Source organism: Colius striatus, chromosome Z, assembly GCF_028858725.1.
Source record: "Colius striatus isolate bColStr4 chromosome Z, bColStr4.1.hap1, whole genome shotgun sequence".
In the NCBI taxonomy this organism is placed as follows: domain Eukaryota; kingdom Metazoa; phylum Chordata; class Aves; order Coliiformes; family Coliidae; genus Colius; species Colius striatus.
In genome coordinates, this window is record NC_084790.1 from 88,946,889 (window position 1) to 88,969,402 (window position 22,514).

The 22,514-nt window shown below is 46.6% G+C and overlaps 2 protein-coding genes and 1 gene segment (V, D, J or C); all 3 read right to left on the reverse strand.

The window, feature by feature from the left end:
* LOC133628764 (T cell receptor alpha chain MC.7.G5-like) overlaps window positions 1-22,514 on the reverse strand; it is a 58,871-nt gene that overhangs the window by 24,438 nt on the left and 11,919 nt on the right. The window lies entirely within an intron of this gene.
* LOC133628765 (T cell receptor alpha chain MC.7.G5-like) overlaps window positions 1,641-22,514 on the reverse strand; it is a 29,439-nt gene continuing 8,565 nt past the window's right edge. Inside the window, exons 3-9 of the mRNA XM_062017751.1 lie at window positions 20,747-20,760; window positions 12,537-12,560; window positions 8,529-8,573; window positions 3,925-4,209; window positions 3,284-3,346; window positions 2,850-2,966; window positions 1,641-2,232 (exon numbers count right to left, since the gene is read on the reverse strand). Coding sequence (XP_061873735.1) covers window positions 2,851-2,966; window positions 3,284-3,346; window positions 3,925-4,209; window positions 8,529-8,573; window positions 12,537-12,560; window positions 20,747-20,760 — 547 coding nt within the window. The 3' untranslated portion in view covers window positions 1,641-2,232; window position 2,850. The remainder of the gene's footprint in view (window positions 2,233-2,849; window positions 2,967-3,283; window positions 3,347-3,924; window positions 4,210-8,528; window positions 8,574-12,536; window positions 12,561-20,746; window positions 20,761-22,514) is intronic.
* Window positions 18,804-20,593, reverse strand: LOC104556251 (immunoglobulin kappa variable 3-20-like). The segment is given in 2 exon segments: window positions 18,804-19,383; window positions 20,510-20,593. Coding segments are annotated over 2 exon segments (375 nt in total).

Sequence of the window (22,514 nt, forward strand, 5' to 3'; positions counted from 1 at the left end):
TTGGTGAAGCCATGTTGACTCCCCCTGATAACGATCTTATCCTTCATATGTTCAGTGATAACATTCAGGATGAGTTGTTCTATCACTTTTCCATGGACGGAGCTGAGGCTGACTGGCCTGTAGTTTCTTGCCCTTTTTGAAGACTGGTGTGACATTGGCCTTTAATTTGATTAAGGATTCTAAATATTGCCATTTTGTGTAAATAAAAGGCCTGATGGTGAAATTGGTTCCTTAAGGTTTCTGTTCAAAATACAATTATATTGCAGTAGATCTACTAAGACACAGAAATACTCAGGAAAATTAAAGCAATAAAGCTTTGTGTTACTAAAAATAGCCGTATTTTCTTCCACATACTTAGTGGGTAAAGGTGTATTGTGTGCTGCCCTCACCTTGAACAACCTGACTGACACTGGAATGTTTTAAAGAAAAGAATTACTCTACATGTTGGGCCAAGTATTCTTAAAAGTTTTTGCACTAGTTCTGATCCTGATCTCTGTGAGGATGCAAGGATCTTGAACTCTCTTATCTCTCTTTTTCATGTCTTATAGATGAATATCTAGGATCAACAAGGTACACAGAAGGATCAAGTGAGTCCTTTTCCACGATGCTAAACAAGATATAGACCCTACATGTCTTCTTTGTCACTTGACATTCATGGCAGTCCTGCAACAGCAGCTGCAATGCTAAAAGCTCACAGTCTCCCAGAGATGCTGTGACTCACCTGCTGTATTACTACTTCTCATTTAGACTCCTGAGGACTATCAGGAAAATGTCATTCCTTGGTTTGCACAGAGACACAGAAATGGCACTCCCAGGTTCAGGGTAACATCAGAAAACCATGATCAAAATAATTGCTAGTGAGTGGCTTCCACTAATAGACATTATGGTTGTAGGATGCACTAAAGTATTATGCTGGTTTTGTATTTGCCATGCAAACGTCACTTACTTTCTTTATATAGTGAGAGTCATCTAGGTGTGTGCAGGGACTGACTAACCTGACAAAGCTTAATTAAACTGATCTTCCTATACACTCTGTAGAAGCTGTCTTAAAGCCATCAGTAGATCAGTCAATATATGAAAAACCTTATTTCCCCTTCAGGATGTGGTTAACTTGTTTTTCAAACCAAGGGGGATTTAGTCTTGCCTGGTGTAACTTAGTCATAATGTTGACCACAGCATCCTGTCTGTTGCTTGCAAGAGAAAGAGGAGTCGGGGGACGTGTATGTTGGGGGCTTTTTGAGTAATAACCAAGTTGCTATGGAAACTATCGTTCCATCACACCACCTTACATTAATTCCTCTTGGCCTGTTCCTAGTATCAATGAGTGGCAAAAAACAACATGCTGCTTTTTCTGAAATGTGCATTTTCCTTCCAACCCCTACCATTCTATGATTCTATCATATCAAACTATCTTTTAACTGATTGCTCCTTAGACACTGTGTCTCTCTGTTATGATGCAAAAGAAAGATGCATCTGAAAGACCAGACCTCATTCAAATTTCTATTCTATTCATTAGGCCAATTGTGTTTCAGCAATCACCATCTCAAATTCATAAGAAAAAGCACAGAAGAAACCACAGCATTTAGACTTAGTAAAGCTTTATTTTGGTCACTGCTTCTGTAACCTAAAATGCTGTGCACCACACATTTTGCAGAAGAAATGCAGGTTTAATAAAGAAACACTTCCAGGGCTGAACATTATCTGGTTGAACTGAATCACTTCAGATCCAACACAGGTCTTCTCATCTACACTAGAAAATTGTTGGTGTTACAGCTATCTAAAAAACATTAAAGCTGTAAATAGCATCTACTCTGCCTGAATTCTCTCAGCAGTAATACATCAATAATGTAACATGCCTGTAAGTGATGTTGTAAAAGGGTCATATGTCTATGAGGACTGGATTTTTCAAAGCTATTGAAGCAAGCTGGATGCTTCTATGCAGAAGCTAGACCAGTGGGGTAATCAACTTCTACTTAGCAGGGGGATAAGGAAAAATACAATCTCCTCAGGTCATACAGAAAAAGAAACAGCAAAAGCAGCTACAAGTCTTAAAATCAAATAAACTAGCCAGGCAGGACTCAGCAGTATAGAATTTCTGGAAGGGAGGGTGCTGTGTTGTGTTCTGGATGGTTGTTGTCAGCAGATTTGACACTGTCTGTTTGACCCGTTGTGCTGCTAGAACACGCTCTCTCAGCTGCTCTTCAGAGTGCTGCTGCCTTGCTTCCCCACCAGCTGGAAAAGTGCCATTTAAATTACATTTAATGCAATTGAGGCTACACACTATTATCTGGTAGCTGTGAGATCAAGACAGATAAACACTCCCAAAACTTAGCCTGGACTATCCTTTGTGCCTCTTTGTATACCTTAATTTAAAAATTCTCACCCCTCCCTTCTTTCCTCCCACTACTTCACATGTTAATGTTTTCAGAACCTTGCTTTTAACTCCTTAATTGTCTTCATTTTTCTTCAGGCTTTGTGCTCTACCACTTGAAATAGTCAATGGCATCTCTCTTAGGCACTTCTGGTAATACTTGAGTTGTTCTGGCAAAGAAGGTTTGCTGCAAAGAACATCTGGGGACCAGACAGCAAGAACTGAGCTTTGGATATGAAAGATGCTGTTTCCTTTGTGGTTTGGAAGTGACAATGAGAGGATTTTCAGATAGATCTTTTGGTTGTTGTTGGGGGTCAGGTTTAATTAAGCATTGTTGTTCTTTCCCCCAGAAACCTACAAGAGTTATTTAAAGGGAGCAGGTGAACAAGTGTAAAGATAGAGAAGTACAAAAAGAAAAAGGGTCATTCCTCGCATGAACTTCCAGTATTTCTACAGATCAAGCTATGTGCTTCCTTACCTCAGAAAAGAAATAGCTTGATACTCATGAGTGTATTGAAGGCAACACTTTTTGCCAGTAGGACTCTCAAGCCCAACACAGCCATAGACAGCATGTTTGTTTTCTCTCCTTCAGCATCTGTTCAGTGATAGAGAAAAGATGAGAGAGATCATGGTCTAGATTTAGATGTTGTGATAGTCAGAAAGTGGGGAAAAATAAAAACCCACAGGTAATCAATTCAGGGAAAGACATAGCAGCAAAAGAAAAGATAGATACACGGCAACAACACGGTTTTGCTCTATGTTGCTTGTCTGCTGCTAAACTAGATGCCTTGGAAAAGCAGCTGTGTTTTGATTTTATTTGTATCTTGATTCCCCTACTCCTGAAAAAATATATTTGCATGCATTTACCACCAACACTGTAATGTAACTTCACAGTTTATTTAGGTAACTAACCTTGTGCAGAGGTGTCTGTGGTGTTGCAAACATTCTGTGTTACTGATTCTTCAGCCTCCTTTTCTGTAGCATGATAATGAAAAAGTGTTACAAATGATATTGATATTTCTAATAAGGATTAAACAAAATGTTCATGTGACCCCATAGGAACACGTTAGCAGTACAGCCTGAGGGTCAGATAACCACTCACTACTTCTAACTTCAACAGAGAGGAGAAAATTCCTCCATGCATTTGCAGAAAACAGGAGAATTATTGAATTGTTTCGGGTCCAGTATTTGAATGAACTTCATGAGGAAAAAAACAATCCCCCTTTTTAAGAAAAAGAAACAAAACCCCACCACTGTAGCTTTTTGCTGTGTTTAGAAAGGCTGTTTCAGGCTGTGCCAAGATGTTTGCTGGCAAGGTATTTAATCATAACTAAATACACATTTTTGAAAAATATTGTGCCTTACTTTTCTCCCCAAAAAAGTAACTCTAAATTGTTAAACAGCTCAGACCATTTATGCTTTTAAATGTCTTTCATCTCTACTTGCTTAAGTATCAGATGTCTTCCCCCTTTCTGCTGGTTAGCACGAGAAACAGCAAGCATCAGAAAATGCTGTCTCCAGAAATAAGTTGTATCTGTACCACAAAACTATACCTGGCAATGTTTCATTGGCTGTAATATCTCTGCCATCGTATTTGGCTGTGCAGGACACCTCTGTGTCTTTTGTCGCATTGACCACCATAATAGTATCATACAACCCTTCTGATGTCAAAACAGGTGTATTTTGCTCATATATGACTTCACTAGAGGACACCTTCAAGATGATGTTCTTTGTATGGTACTTTCTTGCCAAACAAGCTGCTTTCCTAGTGTTTCCATCTTCTTCCAGTTTCTTTGACTTCATAACAATGACTTGTGGGTCAGAATGGCTTACATTGTCTGTAAAAAGAAAGCATCGTCTGGGCATGATTTGGTTTGATTGGCAACTTGTCTGAGTGCTGTCACTTGAAGTTCATATATACTCCAGCTGTGACTAATTCCTGGCATTATCAATGACTAACTGCTTTTTTTTTTTTCTCATTATTTCTTGCTGCTGCTTCTAAAAGATCAGATCAAAGACAGAGAGTAGGGTTTTCTTTGGAGAGATTTAATTTCACATGATTCCAAGCCTCCTTTTTCCAAAGCCCATTCCTACATGAGAAATCTTTATTTTATAAGTAAAGGACTTGCAAATGAGAAGAGAACTTCTATGCATGCCACTCTGAGAGTCAAATTATACTGCCTTCTCAACAATTTAATTCCTAAAAATAACATTTCAAGGACTGTTTTGCATATTCATGAGACTCAAGAGAATAACTGGCTTTCCTTAACTCTCCCTCCCCTCCCCCAAATCTTCTTCTGAAGCGGTTAAAAGGTTTAACCACAGCAAGCGTAATAAGACAAAGAGAAGTCAGTTGGTTGCTTCACTGTTGTACAAGGTTACTCAAATTAATGACATTACTTGCAGAAATGAAGTGCTGCTGCTGGCCTGGGGGACAAGTTTGATCGTCTCAATAGCAAATGCTCAAATGCAAGAAGGATTTTTGTCTCTAAGATGGAGAAATAGGAAAGAAGTAATCAGAAGTCTGTGCATTGTGTATCTTCACTTCTCCAGGGGTCCCTGACAAGGTCAAGGACCTTCGGCTGTGGGGAAAGTTTTCCTTGCTAGACATTGCATGTGCTGCAAGCTATTCCAACACATTCAGGAGACAGTGAAGAAAGAGTAATATTGGTACCTGGTTCAACAAAAATTCACGTGCCTATTCTGAAAAGTGTGACCTTTCTCATCCATCTGCTGTGACATGCTGTTTGTTTCACAGCTCCAGGGGCAGTTAGAAGTATAATGCAGAATTGGTATAATAAACTGATTTGAAGGGAAGAACAACTCGAGGCCAATGAACTTCTGATGTTCATGGACAAATCTTCTTACAAGCTTCCTTAGATTAGTGTAATAACCTTCAGAGGCAGTCCTTCAGTGTTAAGATACCAACAAACTCCAAGGGGTGACAAACATGCCCTAGGATTGGAGTTTTGAAAGAATCTAAAAGATGCTGACAAGCTTTCAGAGGATTTGAAATTCTTGCTCTCATGCACCTTTCCAAAGAGTTACTCTGAAACTTTCATATACATATTTTTTTAAATTTCAAAATGATTTTAGAGTTCAGTTCCAAATTCCAAGCAACATACACGAATGATAAAGGTTTCACAACTGCAGAAGCCTTAATTTAAACCACACAGCAGCAGCCTTCTCTGGGAATTTCGTATGACATAGGAGTAATGAAACATGATTGCTTAAACCTGAAGGGGATGTCTTTTCAGAAAACAACCGATCTTAAAATAATTTAGTAGCCAACAAATCATTATGATTTATTGAAAAATAAAATATCTTTGCCCTCAGATCATAGATGGAGAAAGCAGGGTGGTTCACATACAAATATCAGGACAAGATTAGCAACATGAATTTTAATAAAACCAAGAACCGAAGGGAATTATCCAGCATGCTTCCTTGCCAGAAAGACCTCAGCTTATGAAGACTTGTGAGACACGCAGGAAAAGACATGTCCAGTTAGTCAGGAGTATGCTGATGCATCTCTTTGCTAAAAAGAGGTGCACCAGACTTTGAATTTTGCAAGGCATCTGCCTTGCAGTGTAGTGAAGAGATCCTTCAGGTCTGACATTTTTCTCAACACAGGGTGCTTTTTCGAGGTTTGATCAAGAGGCTCTGATTTTACTCTCTATGCCACCCATACCCCAATACTGAGGAACTGAGGTGAAAGACAAGTAGTACTCTGACATAGCTTCAGCTACAGCAAACAGATACCAAACAGGAATCAAATATTCATTGAATTAATTTAATCTATTCAGTTTAACCCCAACTCTGAATTATTTAGTACGTTTAAAGTGGTATAGAAATGTCCATAAGATGTCATTCAATGCTTTTGTACATCATCCTTACCTCAGTGCTATCTTTTTCTCATTCTGACGTAACAGAAATTCTTAAGAGCTTAAATGTCAGCCTGCACAGAAACTTTATTTCCCTTTAGACTGTCAAAGTATGACTTTAATACTTAAATCATCTAACTGCATATGAAAATATAATACATAGAAAACCTATCATCTAAGTAGCTACTTTAAAGCATTAGGGAGTCACTGGCTGAATTTAAGGAGGAAGAAAAGGAATAAAAGTAAAAATCCAAACAAGAATAACTCAGACAAGGTTAATACATAAAGGATACCTACTTGGCTCCACAGTCACTTGAGTCCCGTTCCCAAAAACAAGTGCAGCCGTTGCACACGGTTTAAACATGTAAATCAAAAAAGGCTCATTTTGCTATTCATCCCACATACATTTCCTTTCCAGGTGCTGTAACATGGTTCTGTCAGAGTCTGCTAGTCCTGTGGCTTCTTTGTTGTCTGAGAAGGCTTTCATGTTTTCTGATCGCCAGCATTTTAAAACAGTCAATATACTAACAAGCTGCTTCTCTGGCATAATGCACTGGGTAAGATCTTCAGCAGGGAAAAAATATACACAGTCCAATTGTGGTTGATAAAGAGAATTACTTCTTTATCAGGCCCCAGAAGCCTCAACTGAGCTCCCCTATTTTGCATTATCTGAAAATGCACACACGAATTCCTACGACTGCTTGCTTTTGGGAGGGATTTATGTACATACAGGACTCTTTACGTGAGAAAGAAGAGCATCATACAGCATTTCTGTGAATGTCTGAAATGGCAATACCACTGCTCAAACTTCCCCCTCCCTGTCTTTCATTGAGTGTTTCTTCTTGCCATGTTCTACTGTTCTCTGTAGGCACAAATATGACTTGGAACAGACAGCTTGAATAAACATGGTAAGGACAAGTTAATGCAGCTGGCAAGCTACTGCCAATTACCAAGAACAGATGCTACGTGTTAATCAACTGGGCCCTGGGTGATCACATGGGCAGATGCAGCATATAAGGAAGTAGCTAGCAAAGGAAGAATGGCTTTGAGTCAACTCTATTGGTTGTACTACATTGCCATGTACGTCTCTGCACATGCATTACCTAGCTTCTATATATCTTTGAATGAATATAGCTTGCACCACTATAACAATTCTCTATGGCATATTTTACTTCTTTTAACAAACAAAAAAACAAGCAAATACCACTTTCCAGTCAAAGTAGACTGATGTTAAAAAAATGGAACCTGGGAGTTTCTTCTGGTCCTACAATCGCAACTGAGGATTTGCTGGTTGGAAACAACAGGTCTTTCTCCAGACTGATAACTTTTTAGTCCTTTAGCCCTTTGGAATTGGAAATGGACTTAAATTGTTCCAAACTACACATTTATTCCTATGAAAGACACCCAAAAGACGTGGACTGATATTAGGCAGCACCTAAAGGAGTCCCATGCCTTTCTGGAAGCAAAGCAGGATGTCTGAGATATGTAAAATTACATGGGACATTTTTTTGAGTACTTTAAGGACATGCAGACCTCTAGAAGCATCATTGCAAGCCTTAAGGTATGCACCTGGATGTTTAGGATAACAAAGAACTACCTAACAAATTCACCTCCTGTCCCATTATTCACACTCCCACAGAAACTGTTGGGGTGACATCCACCTAGTCTTTGCATCATAACATTCCAAATAAAGCTGGGAAGAACTAAGGCTTGTTGTAACCCCTACTTACCACATCTGCATTTTCAAAGCTTAGGCAACTTTATAGACAATTTTCTTTCATTCTAAGCAGTTTTGGATATGAGGCAGCTGTGAAAATTTAAGCCCAAGGATATCTAACCTTCTTTCTCCTCTGTTTCCATGCTAGTGGAATTATTTACCTGATGACACTATGAATGTGGTGTTCATGTCTAAAGAATCATCTCAAAACATCTCTCCACTGTCAGCTCATCACTAAGCTGTGCATTCCTGCTCAAAATAAGGCAGTGAAAATCCACTAGAGGATAAGACACTTCACAGTAAATTTGGCCAGAGTGCTATCCAGACTTGGAATAAGATACAACATGTTAAGTATTGCACAACTGGTGCTTGGGGATGATGGAGCAATAGCAATATATAGAGGCAGCATTCTTCAGCAGATTCAAGCTGAGGATTCAGCTGGAAACTCCAGACAGAAAGACTATTGCAACAGAAAGTTCTTACAAATGAGCCCGGACCATTAGATTCCCTCATCCTCCTCCACATTAACATTTTTTACAAATAACATAATGATACTTACTTGGTTCAACTGTGAGAGTCGTCCCGCTTCCAAACATAAGCTTATCTGTCCTCATGCTGCTAATACTTTTTGCAATAAATCATTCTTTCCTTGTGGTATTCAAAAATGTTGAAAGAAGAGGAGCTGAAAAGCCTGGTATTTGTCCTAATCATCTGTGTGTGCAACCCCATAAAGTTTTGCAAAGACACATTTTCTGCCAAAACTAGAAAGGGAAAAACAATAATTAACTAGTTCAATGATTTCAAAGTGAGGACAGAATTTCTAAGTTCTCCCTTTCTTCCGTCTTTTAGAAACCCTTTGAGCTCTGTATCCCCCGGATAAATAGAAATATGAAAAGAATGTTGCATTTGTCTCCTTAATCATTTCAGTCACCCATTTCCTTTTTTCCCCAAAATATGTTGCCTATTTTCCTCCTCTAGCTTTTTGTACAGGACCCTATGTTGTTTATATCACTGTGTTACCCCAGCCCTAGCACAGTGATATATTTCAGTGCAAAAACTGCCTCTTCCTGCTTCTTTACTACGCAGAATTTGGATTATACAGTCATATGACTTCTTGAGTGGTTTCTATCTCAACACAATACACAAAGAAACATGATATCAGTAAATAGTGAAGAAACAGGAAAAATCAGTACTTTCAGTGCTATCTCAAAGCATTTATGACAGCCTACTTCACTTTGAATCTAGTTTTGGTTCTGAGGAGCGTGAGGAATGTGCCTTATCTAGGTTCTAAAAGTTGGTGTCTGAGGGTCATTCAGTGCCTTAGAAAGTCTTTATGCTGTTTCTAAGTAGGCAAAGTGATTGTTCATACAGACAGATTGATAGTGCAGTGTTTGAGGTCAGGATCCAGAGAGGAGACAACAATGCAAAAAGCAGGACCGGAGCCCTGGACTTCAGGAGAGCAGAATTTGGGCTCTCCTGTTTGGAAGAATCCCATGAGTTATGGCCTTGGAAGGAAGAGGGCTCTAGAGCTGCTTGATTATCAGAGATTAACTCCTCCAAGCTCAAGGATGTTTCATCTTGAAAATGAAGAAAAGGTGGCAGAAAGCAAAAATGATGCACAAGATCCTCCAAAAAAAACTCATAAATGGGAAATACAAAGGGAACCATATGTGACTCAAAATCCTCTTTCTCGTACGTAGTAGCTGAGAGATCACTGATGGAGTGTCCTTTCCTGTCCCCTGATCTTATTCTTCATATATCTGCTCTTAGCCACTATTGGATACAAAGTTAAAAGGATCTTTATTCTTCTCAAAAATAAAAGAGTGAATGTATCTTACATCCTTTGCCCTTTAAGACAGAGAAGAACATAGTTCTAAGATGAAATGGAAACATTTAGAGTAGAGTAATCCCCCTTGCTCAACTTAGCTGCCAAACAGGTATCTAAAATTATGTGCTTGTGAGATCCAAGATATAATGAGGAATGAGGAAATTGCTCTGGCATAGAAAGGTCTTCCTGCTGTTTGGGTCATTCTGGGAATAAAATTTGGGTATGCACACAGTTGTCTGGGGAAGAAGAGACTATACAGGGCACCATGCTTCTTGCCTTGAAGAGACGTCAGTGAGTGAGACAATTTGTGTGCAGAGCTTCAACCCTTCTCAGTCACTGTGGTTCGTAGTATACACGGTGGGAGGCAGTTCTACAAAAACACTTTTATCAGTGTCAGGTGATGTCTCCTCTTTCATGTCCTTTGAAGAGCTGGGTGTTGTTTTCATCTTCCTCTACATTTATTCTACTTCCACTACTCTAATTCTGTTCCAGGGAGGTTGCTATACACTAAAATAACATTATCAGCATTGCTTTTTTTGGCAAATATGGAATTATCAAACTCTCACTGAAATATTGCCCACATTTATAAAAAAAAAAGGATAGTGTTCATTTTGAGTGGTTAGAGCTGTAGAGACATAACAAACTTCCAGAGAGAGTAAAATGTTTTGAAGAATATCTGTGGACCAGCTGCTCCAATGTTATAAATTTTCTATTTAGTTTAATTCTGAATTTCCTAACTCTTTCTGGCCTTCAAGTATTTATGTTCTCAAAACTTGTTTTCCTGTTAAATAAAAAAAAAAAAAAACCAACATGTTTATTAATTGTTAAAGTTGTTTTGGACTAGCTGATGGAGATTTAATGAACTCTGCCTTGATGTGCTAAAGTTGCTTATGTGCTCAGGTATTTGATTTTTAATAATTCCCGTTTGAGTTATTTTTATAAGGGTCTTGGAAGACTTTTCCTGATTATATGCACCTTTATTTTTTTCTCAGCTTCTTTGCTCTTAACCACAGTGTTGGCTACATTTGGGCTTCTGATTTATTTATATAAGCCTTTGGCTGAGTTTGAAGGTGGGGAATATCTATTTATGACTGACTAAAGCTGGCTTTTTAATTTGATGTAGTTTGTTAATCCTCAAATCCAGTTCTAAAACACAAAAGGAAACAGCATTATTTCATCCTATTCACAAATCCGTGTGGTTCCATGCTGTATTACTCCACGTGTTTATTTGCATTGCTGTTGTTACCAAGTACAAAGGTGTATTTCTCTTTTTTAATCATTTTTTTTAGTACCAGTGCTGATATATTTTCCATTGTTAACATCGACATGTTCATTTGCTGTTCCCTTTATTGTGTCAAAGTGTTATTCTCCTTATTCCCTCATTCCTCCCAGAAAGATATTGAGTTATCTGATGTGATAATTTCAGTCTCTTGAAATTTTGGCAGGAGAAAGAGAACAAGCTCTAAATGCCTCCTGTGACAGACCTGGGTACATACAGGTGCCTCTCTCATACCCTTTGTCTGCTGCCAAACCATCTCAGAGCAGTGAGAACATGCCCTGCTTGTCATTGGGATCTCAAATGCAGTTGAACAGCCTTTTCCCTTTGGGTGGCCGCAGAAACACACCTGTCCTCACAGCCTCCCACAAGCCACACGCTGTTACAATACCTCTATACCCCGTGCCAGGAAAGTCAGCTCAGAGAGGTGTAGCAAGTGCCTTGCCTTGCAGACAACACCACTGACTGGGAAAGATTTAAACCCCCTCTTTCCAGGTCTGCCCTGGCCCTGCCTGTGTTTCAAGTCCTGTGCCCTTTTCCAGCCCTCTGGTGCTGCAGAAATAGGGGAGTGAAGTGATACCCTGTTTCCATGGGCCACCAGAAACCATGGTGTCTCTTTCTCCAAGGTGCTGTTTGCTGATGACTCCATCAGCCTCCTTGATTTGTTGCTCAAAGGCCACCTGGCAAGTGTCTGTCTGCTTCAGTGAGGAGTAACAAACCATAATCACTCTAAGGAGCAAAGATTAGAGTGATGCTGGTGTAGCATTTGACACTGGACTAGTAGGACAACTAACTAGTTGTCTTTGAACTCAGGTGAAAAGTTTGGCAGAGAGATAGAGCTGGCATCAGGAATTAGGCCTCACGAGGAAGGAGGCAACACCTTCCCCTCTCTCCTTTTCTGTGTCAGACAAGGAGCCTTTTTTGATTTATCCATTCAAAAGAGTAGGTGAACCTGAAGGACAAAGCCATTTGTCTTTCCCAAGCTAAGATGGTGAGGAATCCACTCTCCTGTCCCTCAAATGGCTCTGAATGAACACAGCAGGGACAAGGACTGCTCACAAGCACATGAGGCTTGTCTCCTATGCTGCCCTCATAAAACCTGTTCTTTCAAGATGGGCTGCAGTGCCCCATGAACAGCGTCCAGCCCTACTGCGCAGCACCAGCCCACAAGATGAGTGAGCAGCAGGTCAATGCATCCTATCTCTGCAGAGGAGACTGGTTGGATGTCCAAAGCCACTGAGCCCTGCAAGGGATGGCAGGAGGGGAGCCGGGGGTAGGTCAGGCTGCAGCAGCCAGCATAGCTCCATACAGCCCTGCAGAGTACAGGGGCAAGCTCAGTTCCCAGGAGGCATCACCCCTTCCTTTCACTTACCTGTGATGGGGAACACCACCACACATACAGCAGCATACATGGTCAGAGCCACTTGTTCTTATCTCTCTGCAGCTTCCCTCTGTCTCCAGACCAGCTATGCCCACATCTTCCCTCCCTGAGCCTAGTCACAACACTCACACCAGGCAGTGCTACAGATTAGGACAGAGAGGCTGTAAAGCTGCTTAGAGGGAAAAGACATACAAGTGTTAATTGACAGCAGCTGAACATGAGCCAGAAGTGTGCCCAGGTGGCCAAAAACACCAATAGCATCCAGGGTTCTATCAGAAATAGTGTGGCTATTTTGTCCCCCTGTGCTGGGCCCTGGGGAGGCTGCAGCTCAAGGGCTATGTTTAGTGTTGGGCCTCTCACTGCCAGAAAGACACTGAGGGGCTGGAGTGTGGCCAGAGCTGGGCAGCAGAGCTGGAGAAGGGGCTGAAGCACAAATCTGATGGGGAGCAGCTGAAGCAACTGGGGTTGTTTAGCATGAAGAAGGCTGAGAAAGAACCTTCTCATTCTCTGCAATTACTTGACAGGAAGTTGTAGCCCGTGGGAGATGGTCTCTTCTCCTGAGTGACAGAACAAGAGGAAATGGCCTCAGGTTGCACCAATGGAGGTATAGATTAAACACTGGGACAAATTTATTCATTGAAAGGACAGTTAAACTTTTGAACAGGCTGCCCAAGGATGTGGTAGAATCACCGTCCTTGGAGGTATCTAAAAGATGTGTAAATGAGGTGCATAGGGACATGATTTAGTGGTCCTAAACTTCTAACTGTCAGGTTAGTGGTTGGGTTAGATCTTAAAGGTCTTTTCAAACTAAAATGATTTTATGTGCATACAATAGTTGAGGTAACACCCTAATGGCTTGAAAGATATCCCATGTCGTATCCACTGGCCAGAACACTATCCTGGGCCTTGAAAAACAAGCCTTATACAGACATGGCACCCAGGAAAGACTGAGTTAAACAATGGGGCTAATTTCTGGAACAACCTCATGGGTACCTGGACCAAAGAGCACAGTGTTGAGTCCGTCACATCCCCTGTCATGCACCAGCATCCAGGAAAGTCAAACAATACTGTTACAGACCACAATGAGAGCAATGTGAGGTGGGATCTTCAAACACTGGGATAAAGTCCCTGTAGGGCATATGAAGAATATGTTAAGGAAGACAGTCTGGGTCAGCTTGCCTCTGGCAAAGGCAAACCCATCTGTGTGTGTGTGTGTGTGTGTGTGTGTGTGTGTGTGTGTGTGTGTGTCACTCCTCAAAAAGGGCAGCAAGTAAACACATGAAGGAAAAGATGGTAATCTGGGGGAGTCAACATGGATTCACCAAGGGGAAATCCTGCTTGACCAACCTGATATCCTTCTATGAGTGCATAACTGGCTAGCTAGACCAGGGGAGAGCAGCGGATGTCATCTACCTTGACTTCAGCACGGCTTTTGACACTGTCTCCCATAACATCCTCATCAGAAAGCTCAGGCAGTGTGGCTTGGATGAGTGGACAGTGAGGTGGATGGAGAGCTGGCTGAATGACAGAGCCCAGAGGGTGCTGATCAATGGCATGGAGTCAAGTTGGAGGCCTGTGGCCAGTGGAGTTCCACAGCAATTGGTTCTGGGGCCAGTATTGCTCAACATCCTCATCAAGCACCTGGATAAGGGGATAGAGGGACCCTCAGCAAGTCTGCTGATGACACCAAACTGGGAGGACTGTCTGATTCACCAGAGGCTGTGCTGCCATTCAATGGGATCTAAACCGGCTTGAGAGTTGGGCACAGAGGAACCTCACGAGGTTCAACAAGGACACGGGCAGATTCCTGCAGCTGTCAAGGAACAACCCCATGCACCAGGACAGGCTGGAGGTCAACCTGCTGGGAAGCAGCTCTGCAGAGAGAGATCTAGGAGTGCTGATTGATAATAAACTGACCATGAGCCAGCAATGTGCCCTCATGGCCAAGAAGGACAATGGCATCCTGGGATGCATCAGAAAGTATGGGCAGCAGGTTGAAGGAGGTTCTTCTCCCCCTCTCCTCTGCCCTGGTGAGTCCTCATCTGGACTCCTGTGTCCAATTCTGGGTTCCTCAAGAGGGACAGGAAACTTCTGGAGAGAGGCCAGTGCAGGGCCACCAAGATGATCAGTGGAATGGAACGTCTTTCATACAAGGAAAGGCTGTGGGAACTGGGGCTGTTTAGTCTGGAGAAGAGGAGACTGAGAGGAGACCTTATTAACATTTATAAATATCTAAAGGGTGGGTGTCAGGAGGTTTGGGCATCCCTTTTTTCAATTGTATCTAGCAACAGGACAAGGGGTAATGGGATGAAGCTGGAACACAAGAAGTTCCATTTAAATATAAGAAAAAACTACTTCACTGTGAAGGCGAGAGAGCAGTGGCACAGGCTGCCCAGAGGGGTTGTGGAGTCTCCTTCCTTGAAGGTCTTCTAGACCCACCTGGTCATGTTCCTAAGTGACCTGACCTAGGTCAGACTTGCTTCTGCAGGGGGGGTTGGACTGGATGATCTCTAAAGGTCACTTCCAACCCCACCATTCTATGATTCTATGATTCTATGTCTTAGGTTCAGACTGGTGTGGTGAGAAATTGCATTGTGCATCACTCCAGATATCCTTTTATTATTTTTACTGCTATTATTATTTCTTCTCTCCTTGTACTGTTCTATTAAACAGTTTTTCACTCATGAGTTTTCATCATTTTCTTATGATTCACCTCTTCATCCCACTGGCGCAGGAGCAGTGAGCAAGCACCTGCATGATGCTTTGTTGCCAGCTGGGACTAAACCATGGCACGACAGTGTGGGCATCAAGTGGAGCTGGAGGGGCAGAAGGTGCCGATGTTGTTGACACAGTGCGGCTCTCACCCTGTGGGAAGCAGCAGTGACAGAGTTCTCACTTGGCAGCGAAACCTCTGCTGGGCAAAGGGAGATGTGCCGTAGGGCCACACCGACCTTCCTCTGGAGCAGCACTGCAGGCTGCTTCTGCTGGGACTTTGGAGATGGCCCCAGGGCTATCAGATTGTCTCTTGCTCTGAGTCTCAGATCTGGGAAAAAAAGCACAGAATTCCCCATTCTGCTGAGAAGCTCCCAAATGACAGTTTCCTTACTTAATTTCCTCTGTACAGTCCTCAGGCAGTTAAGCTGTGAGGTGGACTGAGTGGACCTGAGCTATGCCCAAAACCAGAGCAGGGCTATTCACAGACCCCACCAACTGGGCCATGGCTAGGTACCTGTCCTGGTGGGAACCAAAGCAAATAGCAAAAACTGTGTACAAAGGTGAAAAGGTTTGGAGTGTGATTCGGGTAAGGATTAGCATGAGATATGGGGAGATGGCAATCAAAAGGGGCAGGGCAGAAGAGGATAAAACCAATTAAAACGTCTCTCAGAATCAAACATTGGAAAATTGAATGCTGTAACTACACAACTCTCTGGGAGCAGCACTGAAAAATGTGGGAATAGTCCCCAGTTTCGAGGCCCAGAGTTTGGGCTCTGTGTGGTGGTTTAGCCTGATGTCCACCTAGTCATAAAATCACTCCCCTTTCTAAACTAGACAGGAGAGAGAGAGAAATATAACAAATGGCTTGTGAGTTGAGATAAGGATAGAGAGATCACTCACCAATTAGCGTCACAGGCAAAACAGACTCAAGGAGAAAAAAGTTTGATTTAAAGAAACAATAAGAGCAGGGAGATGAGAAACAAAACTGTCTTAAAAACACCTCTCCCTTCCCCTCCTCTTCCTGTGATTCCCTTTCCTTCCTCCCAGCGGTGCAGGGGATGAGGGATGAGGGTTGGGGTCAGGTCAGATGGACTTTGCCGCTGCTGATTCTCAGGGTGAGGCCTCCTCATACTTCCCACTGCTACACTGTGGTGTCCCTCCCATGGGAGACACTCCCTCACAAACTTCTCCAAAGTGGGTTCTTCCCATGGGCTGCAGCTCCACACGAACTGCTCTGGCATGGGGCCTGCCACGGGGCAGCTCCTCACACCCTGCCCCAGTGGGTGACCCACACTGGGAGAACAGTCCTTCAGGAACAGAGTGCTCCAGCCTGGGGCCCTCACAGGATCACAAGTCCTGACAGCAAACCTGCTCTGGCGTGGGCACTCCCACCCCAAACTCCCAGGTGCTGCCAGGAGCTTGCTCAAGGATGAGCTTCCCACAGAGTCACAGCCTCCTTCGGGCATCCACCTGCTCCAGCGTGGGCTTCTCCACAGGCTGCAAGTGGGTCTCTGCTCCTCATGGCCTCCATGGGCTGCAGGGGGACAACCTGCTTCACCATGGTCCTCACCACATATCACAGGGGAGCCTTTTCAGTGCCTAAGCACCCTCCTCCCCTCCTTCTCCACTGACCTTGGTGTCTGCGAAGATGTTTTGACATTGTCACTCCCTTGTTGCTGCTGCAGTTTTGCAACTTCCCAGCAACTTCTCCTCCTTCTCAAATATGTTATTCACAGAGGCATTACCTCCATCACTAATTGGCCAGTCCTGGGTCAGGTGCATGGTCCATCTTAGAATTGACTGGCCCTAACTCTGTGAGCTACAGGGGAAGCTTCTGGCAACTCTTGTTGTTTAAAGAAGCCACTAGTGTAGCCCCCACTGCTGCCGAAAAACCTGGCCCAGGCAAAACCACTACACTCTGCTAGGAGGCTGCTGATAAAACTTGTCTACATTTCCTCCCTCTGTGCATTTGAACAGCACAGAAGTAGTGGGCAGAGTCCTGTGAGCTCAGGCCACAGACACAGAGAAGACTTTGATCAGGAATTGTCCCAGGACACAGTGACTCGACCATCCACTGCTGGTCTGAAATGAATCACTGGTGAATCAAGTTGATAAGGGACACCCACTGGAGTGTGTCTCCGGTGCCTGACGGTACCACCTTATTAGGTAACTCCGGAAGTCGAAGCTGTGTCCGTGGCTGGAGAGGAGCACGGAGTCCCCATGTGCTCGCAGCCCTCCGCCGGCCTCCACCAGCCTCAGCTGCACTCTCACGCCTGCGGACGGACTGACGGAGAGTGCGGGCACTGGGCACGGCATGCCCACGGCCCGAGGACGGGCATCCCCCGCCCCGCCGCCACCCGCACGGCCCAGACACAGCTGCAACACTGGGGCAAGACGGGCACCGAAAGCCTCGCTCGCCCATCTCCTCTCCTCTCCTCTCCTCTCCTCTCCTCTCCTCTCCTCTCCTCTCCTCTCCTGGCTTCTCCTTATCTCTCTACCCGTCCCTCTCCCTCTTCTCCCCCACTCTCTCGCCCTCCACCTCCCTCTCTCCCCTTTTACCGCTGCCGCGGCCGCAGCCCCGGGCTCGCTGCCCTTCCCGCCTGCCTCCTCTCACCTGCTGGCCCCACGGCCAAGGCCAAGGCCAGCAGCCACGGCCCCAGCCCAGCCGCCATCAGCGGACCAAGGGTCCGGCGGGGCCCTGCTGCCCACCCCGTCGCCTCGACCCCTCGCCGCGGCAGCGCCCTCAGCCCAAAGCCCTCACAGCCACCCCGGCCCGACCCGGCCCCCGGGGCCGCGGCCCCTTTGGCACAGGAGAAGGGGCGGCGCGGGGCAGGACGCGGGGCAGGACGAGCGCGGCTCCCGGCGCGGTGCCCGCTGGCCGCCTGCTCGCCCCGAACGGCCCCGCGCGAGGTGTCATAACCTCTTTCCCCCTATAAGTGATACGGGGGGAAGGGAACAGGGGGTGCAGTCAGTCCTTTTTTGATGTTTCTTGCCGCTTCCCTCACTCCGGAGAAGTGAGCCTCGCTAGTCCTCCCGTGCTCCAGCAGGTGCTCGGTCACCGCCCTCTGCGCTCGTCCCACCTCCACAACTGCTTTCCAACCTTAGCCATCAGCTCAGGTTAGGCAAGGCAGGAAAAGCAGTGCTAAGCTCTCTTGTGGAACCTCCCACTGCTCCTCTGGCTCTGTCCAGTTACAAGGACAGGCAACAAAACGACGTACAGGGGGTTACGCATGGGCAGAGCAGCTCCTGGTCACCTCTCCCCAGCTTCTCTCTGCCCACACATCTGCTCAGCTCAGCTTTAACACATCACATTACACATATGCATAAGGCTGCATATGGGGAGCAGCTGAGGACCTTGGGTTTGTCTTCCTTGGAGAAAAGAAGACTGAGGGGCAATCCCATCCCTCCCTACAGCTTTCCGAGGAGGGGAAGTGGTCAGGGAAGTGCTGGGCTCCTCTGGTTCCTGAGATCCAGTGACAGGACACATGGGAAGCTGCAGCAAGGGAGGTTTGGACTGCACATTAGGAAACATTTCTTTACCACAAGAGTGGTCAAACATTGGAACAGTCTTTCCCAGAGATGTGGTCCATTACCCATGCACCTCAATGTTTAAAAGGCATTTGGACAATGTCCTTAATAACATGCTTTAACTTGGTGAATGCTGAACTGGTCAGGTAGAGGGACTAGATGAGCAGTGTAGGTCCCTTCCAACTGAAATAGTCTTATTCCATTGTGTTGTCTGGACCAGTGACAGCACCCAGCCACAATGAGATCCACCCTCTCTCTTTACCCCAGACACTATCCACATACTGTCTCTCCCCTGACATAGGCTGTGACTCCCATGAAGGTGCAGGAGGGAAGGAAGCTGATATTGCTCAGGTACGCCCCACATGTCTCTCACCGTGGTCCCTGCAGGGTGCAGTAATAGAGTGCACTGTCCCCAGGCTCCAGCCCAGTGATGATCAGCGTTCCAGAGCTCTCATCAGCCTGGCAGGAAAACCTCTCCTGGGCCAAAGGGGCTGTGTGGCTGTAGGAGCCCCCCCGGCCCTTGCTCTGGAGCAAGTACTGCAGTGGGCCTCCGGGGTGCTGCCGGTACCAGGCCACATAAACATAGGAGGCATTGGAGCTGTAGGTGCAGCGCAAGGTCCCACTATTCCCCGCTTGCCATCTCACTGCAGAGCTCGTCGCTTGGATCTCATCACCTGGAAGTGCACCTGAAACAAAAGCAAAAAGCTCCATCACTGCTTTCCTCTCCCTGATGCAAGGAAATGGCCCACAAAAGGGCCAACAGGAGCAGTGAATGGGGCTGCCAGACAACAGAGCAGCCAAAGCCCAAGTATTGTGGGTTTCTTGGGGAAGAATGGAGGTCAATGGAAGGTAGAGAGGTAGTGGACAGCCTGCCTGATTGGGTGACAGAAATACAGTAAAGCACCTCCACAGAATTTGGCACTACATTTGGGAGTCAAGAGATGGAACTTGTCAGTGCCAGGAAAGGAGATCTTGCAGAAAAGCCACAACTACCTGGGATCTGCAGTGATGGCTCCTCTCTCCCTCAGAAAAGCCCTGAGCCACTTCAGCACCGCGCTGGGACAAGAGGGTTTGTGCAGAAGCTCTAGATGAATTTCCTGTCCCTGTGTGAGTTGCACAGAAGTAGCGGGCAGAGTCCTGGGTGTGCAGGGCACTTAGAAACAGAGATGCCTCAGACCGGGAATTCTCCCGGGACACAGTGGCTCGACCTTTCACGGATGCCCTGTACTTGTTTTCACGACCCGAGAAATTGATGTAGGACACCCACTCGAGCCTGCCGCCGGGTGCATGACGGTACCAGCGCACTCCAAAAAGCTCAAAGCGGTACCCGTGTCCGCGGCAGGAGAGGAGCACGGAGTCCCCGGGCTCTCGCAGCCCTCCGCCAGCCTCCATCAGCCTCAGCGGCGCCCACACGCCTGCAAACGGACGGACGGACGGAGAGCGCGGGCACCGGGCACAACGCGCCCACGGCCCGAGGCTAGACACCCCCCTCCCCGCCGCCCCCCGCACGGCCTGGACACAGCCGTCATCTCCCTCTCTCCGGCAAAGCCCCACGCCCGGGCCAATGCCCCGCCGGCGCTCGTCGGGGCTGGGCCGCATCTGCTCTGACACTGGGGCAAGCCGGGAACCGAAAGTTTCCCTTGCTCTCCTCTTCCCTCTCCCCTCTCTCTCCTTCTTCCTTTCCCTGATCCTGTCCCGGTTTCTCCTTCTCTCTCTACCCGTCCTTCTCCGTCCTTCCCCTCTCTCCCCCTCCACCTCTCTGCCGCTGTCCCAGCCCCGGGCTCGCTGCCCTCCCCGCCCGCCGCTTCTCACCTGCCGGCCCCGCGGCCAAGGCCAAGGCCAGCAGCCACGGCCCCAGCCCGGCCGCCATCAGCTGCCCGCCCCGTCGCCTCGGCCCCGAGCCTCAGCCCAAAGCCCGCACAGCCGACCCGGCCCCCCGGCGCCGCGGCCCCTTGGCGCAGGAGAAGGGGCGGCGCGGGGCGGGACGCGGGGCGGGCCGGCGGCACAGCACGAGCGCGGCTCCCGGCGCGGTGCCCGCTGGCCGCCTACTCGCCCGAATGGCCCTGTGCAAGGGACTGGCTGCCGACCTGCAGCGGCCCTTCGCGGGTCTCTCCCCGTGCCCCGCAGCCCTAGCCCACCCTGACCCGCTCCCATCCTTTGCCCGCAGGGACCGGGGCACGCAGAGGCTTGTGCCGCCAGTCATGGGAACGTTGGGGACCGCCTGCAGGAACGGACTGACAGACCCTGCTGTAGTTCAACAAGGGCGGCAGCAAAGTCCTGCACCTGGGGAGGAACAGACCCGTGCAACAGGGCATGCTGAGGGCTCGTTCTCAGAAAAGGACCTGAGGCTTCTGCTGGACAACGGGACCAGAAATGTGTCCTTGCAGCGAGGAAGGCTGATGGTATCTAGGGCTGCGTGAGGCAAAGCACTGCCCATAGCTCAGGGACGTGATGCTTCCCATCAGCCTCATCAACGCTTATAAATACCCAAACATCTGGTGGTGAGAGGATGGAGCCAGTGCTTGTTGTGTCATGGCCAGTGCCAGGATGAGAGGTAATGGGCGCAAGCTGGAACATGGGAAGTTGCACTTGCACAGGAGGAGAAACTCCTTTGATGTTGAGGTGAGGGAGCCCTCAGGCTGCCCAGGGAGTGTGTGCAGTCCCTTCTCGAGAGGTTACCAAACCTGCCTCGACATGTTTCTATGTGATCTGGTCAAGGGGAACCCACTTTAGCAGGGGTTTGGATTGGCTGAGTTCTAGAGGGCCCTTCCAATCTCCACCATTCTGGGATTCAGAGATCCTGTGTGTGCTCAGCACTGGTGAGGTAATCCTGGAGTCCCTGGTCCACTTTGTGGCTCCCCAGGACAGGAGACACTGGGGCATGCAGGAAGGAGGCCAGTGAAGGCCAAAGAGCTGATAATGGGGCTGGAGCACCTCTGACATGAAGCAAGGCTGAAAGAGCTGGGACTCTTTCCCATGGAGAAGAAAAGGCTCAGGGGTAATCTCATCAATGTAGAGAAACATGAAGAGAGGTGCAGGGAAACAGAGCCGAGCTCTTTTACATGGAGCTCAGACACAGGACAAGAGATGATGTACACAAACTGTCAGGTTTTGTGGGCAATATTTATGGGTCAGGGCAAAGGTAGAGTGCACTCTAACCTGCACTTTACCATAGAGCCTCTGAAGTTCTCAGAATACATCCTCCTGGATCATAAATGCTCTAAGCCCTTCACCCACATCTCTGCTCACCGCTTTTTACCACAAGAAAGCCAAGGCTCTGCTTCCTGCACCTGCTGTTATATGCCACCAACCTCTGCTTGGCAGCTGCTGGAAAGAAATGCTAAGCAGTCTGTCTTCTCTGGCAGTCAGGTTTTGCTCCATGCTGCTGCAGAGCTACTCCAGGTTGAGGTCAGCACCATAGTAATACACTGCTCCATCCCCTGGCTTTGCTGCCTAGGTCTGCAGGGTGCATCTGTTCTCAAAGCTCACCACTGATCCCTTAAAGCCATCCTGGAAATCTTCTCCATAGGCACCATCCTCCCTGTAAATCCAGCCCAGGGTGCCATGTGGCCCCTGCCAGTACCAGAACATGACATGGCTGCTCCTACTGTCCCCACTCATGCTGCAACTGAAGGTGGCAGCTTCTCCCTCTTGCACAGCCAGGTTCCTCATGTGTTGCTTCAAGACCATCTGGCCAGTGATAGCTGCAGTGAGAAGCAACAAGCCATGGTCATTGCAACATTCAGCAAAGGTCAGAGTGACACTGCGGGGGAACACTGCGGTGGCACTGGACTGGGGGCAGCACTAAATAATCTCT